The 15,622-nt window shown below is 40.5% G+C and overlaps 1 protein-coding gene across 1 annotated transcript in view; it reads right to left on the bottom strand.

The window, feature by feature from the left end:
- Nucleotides 1-4,280: 4,280 nt before the first annotated feature.
- Nucleotides 4,281-15,622, bottom strand: part of robo1 (roundabout, axon guidance receptor, homolog 1 (Drosophila)) — a 153,777-nt gene continuing 142,435 nt past the window's right edge. Inside the window, exons 22-30 of the mRNA XM_063907414.1 lie at nt 13,740-14,126; nt 12,915-13,031; nt 11,668-11,812; nt 11,154-11,384; nt 10,196-10,689; nt 9,935-10,096; nt 6,046-6,318; nt 5,755-5,948; nt 4,281-5,517 (exon numbers count right to left, since the gene is read on the bottom strand). Of these exons, the coding sequence (XP_063763484.1) occupies nt 5,503-5,517; nt 5,755-5,948; nt 6,046-6,318; nt 9,935-10,096; nt 10,196-10,689; nt 11,154-11,384; nt 11,668-11,812; nt 12,915-13,031; nt 13,740-14,126 (2,018 nt within the window). The 3' untranslated portion in view covers nt 4,281-5,502. The remainder of the gene's footprint in view (nt 5,518-5,754; nt 5,949-6,045; nt 6,319-9,934; nt 10,097-10,195; nt 10,690-11,153; nt 11,385-11,667; nt 11,813-12,914; nt 13,032-13,739; nt 14,127-15,622) is intronic.

The following is a 15,622-nucleotide window of genomic DNA, read 5'->3' as shown; positions in this document are numbered from 1 at the left end:
TGTTAGCTGATCCTGTTCAATAGAGCTGCAGTTCAACTCTTTTAGTTTTGGTCTCCAGGTGATTTGTTGTGTAGTATTCATAAAACTCTTCACTTACATACAAAATCCCTTAAGGGTGTTATATCTGTACATGGTTTGGGTGTTGCAAAGTACAGTAAGGAATATATTTTACAAGTTTTGATAATCAAATCTCCATTTCAGCCAAAGTTTATCTGGCCACTTGAGTTTTTGTTTGGTGTATAATTTTGTTTTTCAATCTTATCAGGGTGCTGATTAGAATACCTAGTGCAGTGCCTTTAGCAAATGTATCCTATTAATCTAATGGGTTATTACAGTATTAATAATGATCATAAGCACTTTAATAAAACCGCAATTCAAATTATTGGCTTTGGAATATTAAAATGTTTGACGTTGAGCTTACAGAAAGAGGACAGCAAAGGAAAAAAGCTGAGGGAGGGAAGATTCCAGCTGACGGCGTGAAGGGGCCATTTTCCTCTAGGTTAATTGTGCGGACCCATAGGCACTAAATAAGGATGGTTAGAATGATTAGCTAAGTGACAAATGGATGTACAAATCACCCAGATTACTTCCCAGTTATTACAAAAAACTTGGTATTTGGCTGTGTTCCACACTCCCTCTCTCATTTAGTCTGGCAGTTGCCCCACTGATGGCTATCTTTTACAATAACTCATATCTCTTCAGTTTTCATGAGTTGAAACAAGCCTAAGTGTTTAACATTGATTAGAAACAACTTTTTGTAATGATGTAAAATTGTGATGAGTCGGTTGGTGAGATCATTAAACCTAGATGAGTTTTGATTGATTGTCTGAAGAGGTGGCGTTTGACCTGCAGCTGTATTGTAAATGGCTGTGGAGAGGTGCTTGTAAGCTGTCTGCACACTGTGCACCTGGGATGGCGGGTTCCTCGCTGGCATTCTCGCCGAGGAAAGCGACGGTAAGATGAGTTGGCAGACAGTGCACAGCTGTTCACTTAATTGCTTCGTAGTTTGGGAAGGAGGTTAATGAAGCAGTTTGGCGATCAGAAATGAGAGACAGCCTGAATGTGCACAAAAGAAATTAGTTTTTGGCTGCTCAGACAGAGTTGAAAGCATCAGCAGTTTACATTATTGATTGTATAAACTGAAACACTAAAGGGATAAGGTTAGCGAACTTTACAGACTTTACAGATGTGTTCTTATACAGAGTAATTAGGCCTCAAACTGATAACGATATTTTAAATGAATAAACTTCTTTCAGAAAAATTATTCTCATTCATTCTCTTATTCGTAAGATAGAAAGACGGTGATGCTGATTTGCCCTCAATGAATTTGTTCATCTATACATATCATATTACAGATATGGGTAAAAAAAGCAGCTTTTACAAACTGATCATTAAACACTTTTTTGCAATAATTACTGTGACCAATTGTTTTCATGACTGATTGAACTGCTGATTTCTTTCTTAATAAATCCACCAACTGTTTGGATTATAAAATGTCACTGTGTCAAACACTATTTCCCAGAGCCCAAGGGGATGTTTTTTTTTTCCAACCTAAAACTAATATCACATTATCAATTCTTCACAGTAAGAGGGCTAGAAAACAACCCAAACAATAAAGTTGCCATAAATGTGCTTAAGCGGATTGATTATCACCTAATTATACATTGTATACAGTATAAAAGGGTTAGGGGATATGTTCTTTAGGGAAGACCAAATTAAACAATTTAAACGATAAAATTGCCCAGTTTCCCAACCCCAGTCAATAATATTACGGTGTACATATATTTATTGTAGGCACAATATCGCTGCTATGTTTCATGCGTTATATGAAAACTAACAATATACTAATGCGCACACACACTCGCCTTTATCATTACCTTTCCCCCTTTTTCTAATGTTGTAACGCATGCCACTACACTTCTGAGCCTTCCCCCGAGCACACAGGTAGAGTAACTGTAAGGACCAGATCAAACACCATCCAGCCTCATTGTGCATATTCATGCCATTATGGGGTGAAAACCCCTGGCAGCAAGTGTGTCCGCCTTATATCCTTAATCACCTGCATCTCATTGTGGGGCCTGGACACACCTCCACTCATTAAAATGATGGATGGAGGCATAAGGGGATGCTGTCCCCTATTCCAAATTCGTTCTTGTTTAGAAAGGTGCTTATTAGAGAACATCTGCGGGGGGGACCTCCAAAAACTGACTGAACGGAGGAGAAGGCAGTAGGAATTCTGAGACCATCATTATCATAGCTTATCATAAACATTACATTACTGAACAACAATGATTCAATTGTGTCTGTACTCATTTGAGTATTTCAGTATGCATATTAAATGTATAAATGTATTTGATTAGCTCATTATATTTTTACATTTCAAAATGTTCATCAAAAACACAGATTAAATATATTTTCAAAATGATAAAAAACAGTCTAGTGGTCTCAGAATCTGCCATCAGCTTTCAGCTGTGGTCTCTCTCTTGAAGCTCCATGATGTTGAGTTGGGCAACACTAGTCATTAGCTTATAAAACAGGACTTCCACTCCAGTTCTTTGAGGCTCAGGAGGGAGTATAAAAGGGAGGACCCGTCTCTATATCTCCATCACTGGTGTTTGAATAAGCCAGGAAGACAGTGTTAACATTAAAGACTCCCATAGGCCAGGATATTGCCTCTGTGAGAACAAGCAGTAGGCAGGTTAGATGTAATAAACTGGAACTAAATATATTTTGGTCTCCAATTAGGATAAGTTGCTGTCTAGAGTCGCTGTGTGGCGACAATGTCATCTTCTGATTTTATGGATATTTTGCCGCATCAGCAGCTATTCCACTGGCTACTGAGTGATGAGGAGTAAGATGAGCACTGTATTGGCTCTCTTATATACCCTCATTGAAGCCTCCTTACGCCTAATTGGCAGCAATCTAGGCCTGTCAAATTGAATATAATCCCTTCACCGTTAGTTTTAGCTTTCCTCTATGGCTCCAAATGTCTTTACTGAATGACATGGGAGGGTGATATTGTGAGTAATGAAGAACACTAATGGAATTGGCATTAGGTAATACATTTGAATAGCTACTGTACAGAATTGGCTGTTTAGCCTCTGAGCCAAGGATATTGATAGTTCCCTCCTTGACTGGAAGCACATAGCGTCCTTTCGGGTGATGTCAGCTCTGAACATTTTTAAATTGAAATGCAATAGATGAAATGACATTGAGCATTGTTATGATGCTTTTCAATTTGAGCTTTGATATATTAGTTAAGGCTATAAATCCACTAATTTTATGAATATCTCCATAGATAACGGTGTGCTTTGCATGAATGGTTTGTGACCATATTATGATTTATCAAACATTTCAAACTCGTTTTTGTTTATGTTTTCATGAACTAATTATAATCCTGCTTTGTTTTATACAGTAATCCAGTACATAAACATACTGAAACCAACAATAAAATGGTCTTGATATTGAAGGTGTAGCCCCATTTTGACTTTATGATTTTTTTTTGGACATACTATGCAATTATAAAGTTCATACTATGAACTTTATATACATTTGATCCCTTTTTCAATATAGTGTTTGTCTTCACTTTTTCAAATGTTATGCCATACAATATGACATAAAATAAAATGAGCCTTTCTTCATTCTTTGAAATATCACACTATGACTTTTTCTATGTGACAAACTATACAATAACATTTTTTATCAAATTTACTGTGACACAATATAATGTCAATGTTTTACACATTTATTTTTTTCGTGTACTTCCTTGGACAAAACCTTTCATATTTCCATGAAATGCTGTGACTTATTTGACATGAGAATCATATTGTAGTAAGATTATGTTTTGCTCTTTTGGTTCACATCATGTGTATCCACTGTGACTTTAAATGACCTATTCTTGGCATATATCTTGACATTTTGAATGACATAAAATACTTCGACATTTGCCCCCTATTCATAATGTTTTTATGACATAATATACATCATTTTCCATATTACATACTTCATTTTCTTTGAGCTTTATAAAGACAGTGTTTATGAGATTGACACTTTTTTGTTTTTCTTATGACACAAAAAGCAATATCAATATATATACTATTTAAATCTAAACTTAACATTTTGGACCTGTTACTTTTATGTCTACAGTAACAGTGAAACGGCTTGGGATACAAACACGTTGATTAAATATTAAGTGTTGTGCGGTAGAATGTAGGTGAATTTGTTAAAGTACATGAAAACAAGATCAGTCTTGTGATGATAAATAACCAAAGAAACATACATAGTTTGAACTTTTTTATTCATCTTTTTTTTTGTTCTTTTGAATTTTTGCTTTACGAAACAAATGTTTGCAGATGTCCTATGAATAAACAACAGCACCCTTCCTCCTTAAAAACAGGGGTACGCGACCACTGTTTTATCAAGAAAAGAGACTCTTCTTGTCCAATTACAACCTCTCCAGATTCCCAAAGTGACTCTTATTTCCTGTATTTGACATTCGTTTAAGTGCATTAGTAGACAACATAACCATTTAGATTAATGTGCAATAGCTGAGTTTATGGTCAATGCGAAAAAGATATATACATTGCAGCTATGACTCACATTAACTGTCTTTTTTTTAATCACTTGAGCTAGTGTCAGAACTGGAGAGGGAGACAATCACAACGCAAGGAGTCTCCTTTCAAGCACAGCCTTCGTAAACAGCAACCTTTACCAACATCATTATCATCTTCATCATCATCAGGATTAACTAGACTCTTTTTTCATACCTGTTTTCCTCCAGTAAGACAAAAAGGTTAATAGATAGAATGGTTTAAAATAAAGTTTAGTGATTGTGCTTTTAAAACCAAAGTAAAACAAATAACAAACATTGACAACAACACGAAACATAACAGTGCATTAAAAAAAAAAAAAAAAAAAATCCCAAAGTGGCACTTTCTTGGGGCAGCTAAATAATATAGCAATTTACAACATGGATGGAAATGATAAAAATAATAATTATATTTACTGGCATAATAAAATTAGAATTCGCAAAATAAAACATGGAAGACAAATTTAAGGTACCACAGTGGGTAAAACAAGAGGACATCATGTATACACGTATATTTACAGACAGTCCACCCCTCTCTGCTTGCAGCTTTTTTATTACAGCAATATCTGTATGGGCTCTCTGAAGTTCTTGGCGAGGCAAGCAGAGTCATGTCAATGTCTGGAGCAGGATTTCTCTCCATATTGCATTGGAATTAAACATAAATATACTACTGCGTATTTTGTTTTCAATGCACCATTCATTATCTTCAGACACTCCTTTTTTTTTAAATGGACATAGAAAATGATAAGTTAGAAAAAAAAACATTGGTCTGTTTTCCAGATGTAAAGAAACACTACTGATGTACAGTATAATGGCAGCCAACATGACGGTGAAATACTGAGATATTTAAAATTGTAAGAGAAAGAATGGTGCTCCACTCTTGGAAAAAATCAGGAAAGTTCCTCTACTGTTCTTCAGCTTTCTACCATCTGTAAAATATAGAAAATGGGTTAACTCTAACTAATAACTTTAATAACCAGAGCAACAAAAAAAAGATAGTATAAGTAACAAGGCAATAGAGTACATTCATGTGGAACAAGGTTTAAGGTTATTTTTTTTTAAAAGTAACAATACTACAAAAATTCACCCAATTTAGATATCTGCCTAAGTAATGCAATATTCACAACTGTTGAGAGAAAGTCTGTTTACATTTTAACAGTCCGTACCTCAAACTCTTCATCTCCTGGTTGGAAGGCCCCCGTGGTGTTGAGGCTCATGTCTGCAGGGTTCCTGCGACCTCCTTCTCCTCTCCGCCGCCCCCCTGAGCCCCTGGAAGACATGGAGCTGGAGGAGCTTGGGTCCCGGGGGCTGTTGACTGTGGGGAACTGTGGTCGGCTATAGGGCTGAATGTCCTCTGAACCTAGGGTCAAACAACAGTTGTAGGAAGGTATTGAGTCTTGCATAATCAGAAACATTGCAAATGGCATTGAGGGGCCAAATGATATTTGTTGTTGTACCTGCGTGTTGGCGAGCCTTGCTGGCGATGCTACCCTCATGTTTAGTCCCTTTCCCTCCATGAGCAGTCCTTTGTCTGTCCTGAGCGTCTTTGCGTTCAGAGGAGCTCGTTCTGGTGTCTGAGCCCTCTCTGGGCCGATAGCCCCCTGTTCCTCCTCTCTTGTCTCGACCTTCAACTGCTTTTGGGGAAACTCCCCGGCCCTCCAGCACTGCCTTGGAGGGGTGTGTGGGTGACTTGAGCACTGCGGGAGGTGGGATGGGCGGAGGAGGGAGATCTAAAGAATAAACACAAGAAGCAAGAACACATTAATCAGACATCAAAAACGAATGTTTAGGTAATTGCACAAGACTCGGAAACAACATTAAGTGTGCTTATGTAACTTGTGTGAATCATATGAAACTCAGTTGTCTCACACCTGCAAGGTGTCACACAAACACAGCTGTAGTGTGTGTACATACACTCAGAGCTCTGCACATAGCTATGCCGAGCAGAATCTCCTCCGTGCCGACAGTAAACACAACAGATTACATTAGGGAGGCCAAATCTGAGAGTTATGACATTTGTGCAAGAGAGGAGAAAGAGGGGAGGAAGACAGGGGTGTGACGGTCAGCAGCTGGCTCTCTGAACTGCTCGACTTCCCCTGTCGATGAATCAATGCTGCTTGTCCTTGAGCCATTATTCATATTAGGCTGGTGGGCCGCCTGGTCTCTCACACATCTCCCCATCCAAACAAAACGGCGAGAAAAAATCCTTTTCTGCCCGCAATCGATAGCTTTCATCTTGTAATCAGCATCCGACCTGAAGGATGGTTTGTCTGCGGTCCGACCCATAATCCACATATGATTAGATGTTAATTAACATTTCAAGTGCCAACTCTTACACCTCGCTAGAATTCCGAAGGCTAACTTATACTCTTTACTAAACACAATATCTGGTATTGTCTTCACATTGTAGTTGTGTGTGTTATCATGGCTATGTGGTCTAGTAGTAGCTTTAGTTTTTAGTTCTTTGTCAGATGTTTATATTTGATAATATATAAACATCATATCACATTATTATAAAAACATCACAACCATGCAAAATGCAGTCACACATGTTTACTGATGTGTAGCATATACATATACATATATATATATATATATATATATATATATATATATATATATAAAAAGGCAGTGTTTAGAGATGGCCGTGGGCCAACTTGGTGTCACGTGGAGCATAATCCCATTGCTGGTCTTTTGTTAATGCATAGTAGTGAATACTATGACTTCACTATGATACTAATTCTAATTATTTTATTCTATTTATTTTTTGCATTTCCGTTGGCATAGTATTATATGACATGTTTTCCATACAGTATTGTGACTTATTTTAGACATCTTAATGATATATTATCCTATGACTTTGTATTCCACTTTTTTATATTAGTAGAAAATCAAAGCTTGTATTCCCTTTTTTACACTGGAGAAGCTAATGAGGCAGGTGATGTCTATGCTGCCTCTACTGTAGTTGGTGGAATCAGGCAGCTCCAATACACTCTTCTGATTATCCTCTACCTCCATACTCTCCTCCTGAATACAAAAGGGGCCAGTCAATATCACACAGCAGAGAGGCGTCTGCAGTTTTTTAATATCTCTTTTGCCTCCTGAGTCCTGCTTCAGTGTGAGTCTGATCAATGCCACAGTCTGTGAGATATGGCTCACTACAAGGGAGGAGCAGAGTGCCTGTTAGATTTATGAAGAAATATGGGCGAGGACAGAGCTCAGGTCTGAAAAGTGTCTCCGGGCTTGCCAAGGAGGCTGTATTGGATGGCCCGGTGGTTAATTGGGCAGACAGGACTGATACAGATCAAAAGAGACAGGAAAGGGTTAAGTTCAGAGAGAAGGTAGACAAAGGCATTTGAGTCAAACACAATATGAATCATGAGGGGAATATAGCTTGGGAGTTTCCACATCCACTGAGCAAACAGGAGTGAAATGAGTAGGTCAGAAAGGGGTGGGGAAGGGTGTCTGTTTGGGTGTTAGGGGGGTTGCTAGTCCATTTGTTTAACGGCCACCTTAACTGATGGTATGTATGTGTATTTACAGGGATTTGTCTGGGTTATTAGTCTAGTCTGCAGAAATTGGAAAGGTAGGGTGCCATAAAATAAAGTATAGATACACAGGGACACCCATCGTGTTTCGGTTGCTATCTCTACTATCCTCCTTTACATTTTATAAAATCTCACCTCAGCACCAGTCTTTTAGACCACAGACAGGGCATGAAGGGTGGGGGTTGAAGGAAAGACAGGGAGGAGGGGGAGGTGGGGGGGCATGGGAGGCAATAACCTCCAAATGAAAAACAATCCATTCAGATCAAATGCAATCAGCAGGAGGACTGATGGACAGACAGAGCTGCAGAGATGTCAGTACGCCCCCTCGCTGCTCAAACAAAGACGGAGGGGAGCATGGGAGAAGAGGGGAGAGTCGAGAGGATGGAGAGATCACTCCAAAGGGAGGGGCATTGGATAGGGAAGGAGCCAGGATATAAGAATGATGGCAGAAGGCGGAGGTTGGATTCTCTGCAGTGATATAGCTGGTCTGGCTCCTAGTGAGCTGGATATTAAATCTCCTTGTCAAGTGCTTCCAACACTCAAGGACACCTGACACTAAGAGGAGAGCCAGCTCTGGGAAAGCACATACTGTACACATCAGAGTGAGCGTCTACAAACATGCAGAAAAATACAACAGGAAATACATTTCCACAGGATCAAAGCATTAAGGAAACAGCTAGAAAAAGTGCTTTTCCACTGCTAGGCTGTTAAGAGTTATGCTTTAAAAGTATATTGCTCTTTTTCTTAACAAGGTTAAGCTTTCCCTTCTGTGTGCAGCTGCTCCGGTATTTAGCCCCCGTTTGGTTTATGTCCGGCTCCTGCCGAGCTAAAGGTGGCACTTCAGAGAGAGCCAGAGCACCTGGATCAATTTCATTAGTGGCTAGAGTGGAGAGACATCCCAGTGTCAGCAGAGCCAAGCTGGACAGAGCTCCCTTGAGACCACCCCCCTCCAGTCGTCCCCACCATGGCCCTGGCCTCCAATCCACCACTTGCCCGATCTGTTCAGCACTGTCACAGATTAGGAATGATGCCATGTATGCATGTGCATGAACACATGAGAGAAGATTAAAGTCCTGGCTCATGGCACAACCATAGTCAGTAATTTACAGACACTACATCACAGTAAACAGCACTTCCACCATCAATTTCTGTAGAGGGAATAGACACGTAGTCATTGATACAAACTGGCCATCTGTGTACTTGTGGGACTCAACTGTTAGTATTGTTCCTTGCCTGTCTATTAGTCTGGTTGCTGTAAAAAGTAATTAAAACCACTTGCAGACAAACGTAGTTCATACTAAACTTAGCAAATACTAATACCAGTTAAAAGTTTATAGAATATGGTACGGTTGCAATAATCAGCCCTGTAATATGTGCCACAACAATAATTGAAATTTCATTTCTATAAATGAATTCTGAAATTGAGGTTTACATGGTGCTTCAATAGAGACCATCTTGTTATCGGATCCTCCCAGTCGCTACACAGAATCAGTTCAGAGGCATGACGTGGGAAAAAAGTGTTCTGACTGCATCTATCGTGGTGCCAAAACCTGTCCACATGCAGTAAAAATATTATTCATATAATAATAATAATAATAATAACAACAATAATAACAATAATAATAACAATAATAATAATAGCTGTTGCTGGTAACAAGATACATTAACATTAAATATTTGGGTAGGGATCTATAAGCATCAACATGCTGTTCATACCGAGCTCACAAGATTTATTTAGTTTTTATAGTTGTTTAAACTTTGAATTATAGTTTTTTTATAATAATAAATCCATGTTCACCTTCATTATAGACTTCACGTCGTTGGTTTCCTGGATGAGCCGCGGGATGCTGTTTCTGCTTCTTAGGAGGCCTCCTGTGTACAGCTGCCATACTCATGTTACTGTCTGTAGATACCGGGCTGCTGGGACGGTGGCCTGACGGGTTTATTTGGTATTTTCGTGCTGAGAAAAAAGAACACAGGAACAATTTACTTTTATAATTCCTCAAATGTCTTACAGTAACATTAAATTTGCTGATGTGGGCACCCTCATAAAACCTACCTGACGCTCCTCCGACTTCGTGGCCCAGTGTGTGTGGATATTTGGCCACCCTGACGCCTGAGTACTCTGCAGCTGCAGCCACCGCTTGAGCAAAGTCAGCATCAGTGAAGAAGGATCCATCTGATGAGCTGACGGCACTGGACCTCCCTGAAGAGACATTATCCTCTTCAGAAGCCGACCCCCATCCGTTGATCATAGAGCCGGTGACCGAGCTCTCCAGGTCGCCTGTGCTGGAAGCAGGCGTTTGTTCAAGCCCTCGTAGCAGCAACCTTCGTGGATGCATCTGGGGATGGTGGGGGTGTGTGTGGGGGTGAGTGTGATGGTAGTGCATCTTTGCCACCTCTGCATCTGTCTCGTCACCCTCCTCCTCGTCTTCCTCCAATATATCCTCCTCTTCATCAATGCCATCAGGGTCCAAGGGGCTGGTGATGTACCCATATGTGTGTGAAGGAGAGTGGGGCATTTGAAGGGGTGGGGGGCTCACAACGTGACGCCTGCAAAAGGTGAAGAACCCATAAAATCAGAAACCCATTTTTCAATTATGTGAGAAAAGTCAAATGCACCAGCCAATGACAATGAGACCACACTGCTCATATAGCATATTTGAGCCAATCAAATCTACTTCACATCCATGCTGGTTGTTACCTGGGATAAACCCAAGCATTTGACATTTTTTATTTTATTTTAAAATAGCTTCTGTTTGCAAATTGAATACTAAACACATGATGTCTTCATATATTTGTGCACTAACAATCACAAGGTCCTTCTCACAGCTTGACATATTTCAGAGAATTTCAAATCAGTTGATTTTAAGGATGTAATGAAATAAGGTGAAATAAATGGTTCCTTTGAAGGTAAGAAATCTATCTAAAACCTAACAATTGCTTTTGTGAAGTTGGTCTATGCCTGTGTTTATTTTGTTGAACTTGTTGGGGTAGTAGGCATCATGCAGGTGTACCTGCGTTCATGGCTGTCAGGTGCGTCCTGGAGCATCGGCTGCATCTCCTCCTGGGGGGAGGGGGTGAGGGTGGCTGTGGACTGGTGACTGTAAGATACAGCTGCAGGGGAAGACGCTGCTCCTCGGATGGGAGGAGTGGGGCCCCTCTCCATCTCTTCTTCCTCCTCCAGCTCATCAGGCTGCAGGTACATGTGAGAGGGGGGCATAGGGCACTGCATGTCTGGTTCGTAGCTGCCAACAGAGAAATAAGCCTCATTACCGTCATACAACAACACAAAAAAAACACGTTTTTTGTATACTGAAGCCAGGAAAACATAAACTTAATATTCATGGCACCCTTCTATCAAGGTTTGACATGAGCCTAGCACTAATAGATAGAAAACCCTTGAGGCAAATGCAAGCAATGAGGGTGAGAAACAGGAGAAAAAGCAAGAAGAATCAACTAGTATCTAGTATTTAAATGCAATGTGTGCATGCCTGTCAGATTGTCTGTGTCTGTGCAGACATGTCCCACCTTTCATCCATGGAAAGCGAATACTCCTCTGTGCTCCGACTTGGGGGTGGGTTTGCAGGGGGAGGGGGTAGAAGGTCGGCCCAATTCATTGTGCTCTGTTTGGGTAGTTTGGGGGTGCGCACTCCCTTCTTTTGACCCTGACTCCCTGCTCAAAAATGAAAAAAACAAAACACTGTCAGTCGCAAGACACCTCAGCGCCTATATATGATCCATCTCTGAAAATCACTTATTAATGTTGACGAAATTTCAACGTTTGAGTAAGGAATTGACAACAGATAAAATGCATTAAAAAGACTGGCTAACATAGAAATTATCATTTTGTATTCAAGAGTGCAAGGGCTAATTCAAAACCCTCCACTTTTATGGAAGTTTGCACACATTCCTCTTAGCTACTAAATGATTGGAAATACTACAGCGGTATTACCCAGTACCAAGAGGGAAGGTAGGAATTTTAACAGCAGAAAAGGGTCCAATTAATACCAAACTATTAGGATTGAGAACCAATGAGCTGTGAGGTGCAGCAAGCAGTAAAGGCCTCTCCTTAATGGCTTGAACTTCAAATGCAATATCAGAATGGATACATGGCATTAAGGTGGCAGTGTTGCATGCCATCCACAATGTGTTATCATTTGTCCTTGTCTGCAGACAGACATTGAGGCTCTGATTAAATAAGGCTGCTCTTTACTGAAATTAAAGTTAAGCAATTAACAAAAGCAATGCAAACCAAGCAGGTACAAACAGAGAAATGAGTAAGGAATCAGAAAAAAACTAAAAACTGAATTAATAAAAACAGGTTCCTTTAATCAAATATGTTTTAAACATCCCTTGGATGACATTGCATAAAAACCAGAAGCGAAAGCTTGGCATGGTGGTAATGCCTTTGTTATAAGGCATTGTTGTCAGTTTCCTCTTCTCTTTTTGTTCTGTAATTTTCCACTTTCTAAAGGCATCCCCCTTTTCAAGATAGGCTGACATGGAAATTAATCAATTTACCATTTTAAAGCATGCATTATTAGCATATCAAAGTGATTTATTGCTTTTGGGGAATACTGGGATTTCAAATAAAGCTACAGGCTTGTATGTGATTATATGGTTCACAATAACAATAAACTGGGAAAATGTGGCAGTTCATCAAGAACATAACTGCGAACAAACCTAGTACAAACATTAGCACCACTCAACTTGATAACCTCTGACTGCCCTTCCTGCAACTTGTTTTTTTCCCCGTTATGCACCAATGCTCTTACCGGAGGTACTACTGCTGCCTCGGTCCGAGCTGTTGTAGGAGCCTCCAGTGTGACTGTCATGGGTCTGGTTGTAGGGGATGGTGGCAGGCATAGGGCTGTCACCTCCTCTGTAGCGGTCTGATTTGGGAGAATGGAGTGTAAGGTTAGTGTTGGCCTCCGGCAGATACCTTGCTTCTACTCAAAACACTTTGAAAGCAAAGCATCCACTTTGTATTGAACAAGGACATTATTTTATAAGAAGCACAAAACCACTTGTACAGTGTACAGTGTTACACACAAGAGGCATGCAGTTGAAGCTTTATCATTTATAGCCCTATCTAACCCTAACCCATCTGCACAAAATTGTCAAAACTGTCACACCACATATGGTTCCTTTCTGCAGGTACATTAATGTGATGATAGCTTTGTTCAAAGCGGTTAAAGATCCAAGAGTTATCATTTCTTTCATTTTGAAATTTGACACCAAGGATAAACCCTCACACCTGCTTTCATCACAAAAAGACAAGCAAGATACCATACAATGACAGCAATTCAGGCCTGGCTCACATTTAGCTGGAGAAATTGCACATGATTGCATGGGGGGTGATGAGAAGTTACATGAATGCCATACAGACAGGCAGAAAGAAAGAGCGATGATGCTTATGTTGACTGAAAAGGAGCGAGACAGAACCAAGAAAAATATGAGCTTGAAACTTTTCCATAGGCTTCCAAAGTGAGGCTGAAAGAGCCGGGAGAGGAGATGACAGAGGGGGAAAATGAAGCGGAGGAAGATCATGGATCGGAGTGGACCTCTGCAGCTATGGCTTCTGTGTATTCCACACTCACCCTTGTTCAGCTTGTTTTGCTCCATGATGTTGTACTGCAGCTGGGAGCCCATTTCCTGTTTCTGCTGCTGGACTGAGGTAGGCTTCCAGCAGTGTTTTTCATTCATCTCCCCTACACCCAGGAGGCCCCCCCCACTGCCTCCGGTTCCTCTGTCGGGGTTAACGTGGTTGCCCATGATGGAAGACTGGATGAGCTGGGTGGTAGCGTATGGTGTCGGCTGGCCCCCCGGCCCTACAAAGCGGCCATCTTTCAAGTTTGGGCTGTTGAAGGTCTTCATCTCATTGATCTTGTTGGACAAGTCTACATCTCCATAGACTCCTGACTCTGGCACCATGAGGTTGGTCTGCTTGTTTTCCATCTGGTTGTTATAATTGGCGATGCAGTCGGCTGGAGAATATGAGGAGGGTATTTAGTCAATCTTGTCTACTGCTGATCAGTTTAGGAGCAGTATGCCAGTTTGCTAAAAGCTTTGAAACAACAGAGCATAATTTGATCTAGAGCTCAATACATTTATTAAACGAAAGCAACAAACATTAAGATAATAATTTCAAGCTTTGCAAATCTCTGTGCCATCTAGCGGCATTCTATTTATGTTTAAAGTCTCAATTTGCTTGCCAAATGATGATCTGCTTTAGGTGAATGACACAGGTGTTATTACAGCATTTTGCTCAGCCCCCTCTCTCATCTATGACTCAATGTGGGTGTCATCTCTGTTCTCTTTGTTCCCTCTTCATTGAGAGGGACAGAAAGACATGTCTGTATCAAAGACCTGGAATGAGGCGCACAGTAAAAGCACAGCTCCACTGACAGATCCAATTTTCCCTGGCTCATAAAATATTCAAATCCTCCAGCAGATCTGAGAGCCAGCGTTGCGGTAAATACCAAGGACGGCCATAGGTGCACGCTACTCGTGCTGCACGCCTCACATTTCAGTGGCAAGGAACAGCTCAACACTTCAAAGGTTGACATGTGAAGGCGCCCCTATGGCTGAGATAAAGGGACATTAACTCCTTTTTCTTTGCTCTGCCACCTATTCAGTGATCTTCTTAATGTTCACAGAGTTTAGGTTTGGCACACACACAAAGCATGCATCTGGCAAGCTCCTTAGTTTCATACAGCGGGGTGTCATGCGAAGGGTGAGGGCTGCCTTTAGCCTGTTATTCCCTGTTAAACATCTCACACCATGTTTGGAAAGAGTCGAAACACTTCAACCTCAGACGGGTGATTATCACAAAGAAGAAACTAAATCTGATGACTATGAAGTCTACAACATGAATTATTAATCCTCATTGGGGAAGGTTGTAAGTAAGGAGAAACTATTGAATGGCTGCTTGGATATTAGGCCGAACAGCTGGATAGGAATTATGGGCTGCCCTTGAAGGAATAGTCCCAAAGTGCATAATTTAGAACATAAAGCATTTCATTGCAGTCCAAGTTTCCGAGGATAGGGTTGTTTTAAGACTTGGGTCACAGCTTAAAATGAATAATAAGTCATACAGCATTCAAGCTGGAGTTTTACTCTGTTCTCTTTTTCAGATAGGTCACTGTGTGTGTGTGTGTGTGTGTGTGTGTGTGTGTGTGTGTGTGTGTGTGTGTGTGTGTGTGTGTGTGTGTGTGTGTGTGTGTGTGTGTGTGTGTGTGTGTGTTTGTGTGTGTGCAGTCTGCATACAATAATAGATATGTTTTGTGGTAATCTAAACATTTTGAGGTCATATTTGCTCCCTCTTGTTGACAACTGTACTAGTGCTGAATATACTTAAAGGCCAATTGGTGGTTTTTTCTGAGTCCCTTTTTTGTTTTTTCTTCTCCACCAACTGTGTTACTTAGGTTTATCTCTTTCCGCTGTCTAACTCTGCTTATACATTTTACTATATGTTTTATCA

Source organism: Eleginops maclovinus, chromosome 18, assembly GCF_036324505.1.
Source record: "Eleginops maclovinus isolate JMC-PN-2008 ecotype Puerto Natales chromosome 18, JC_Emac_rtc_rv5, whole genome shotgun sequence".
Lineage (NCBI taxonomy): Eukaryota > Metazoa > Chordata > Actinopteri > Perciformes > Eleginopidae > Eleginops > Eleginops maclovinus.
Note: the sequence above shows the minus strand (reverse complement) of the source record. Positions and strands in the feature narration are given on the sequence as shown.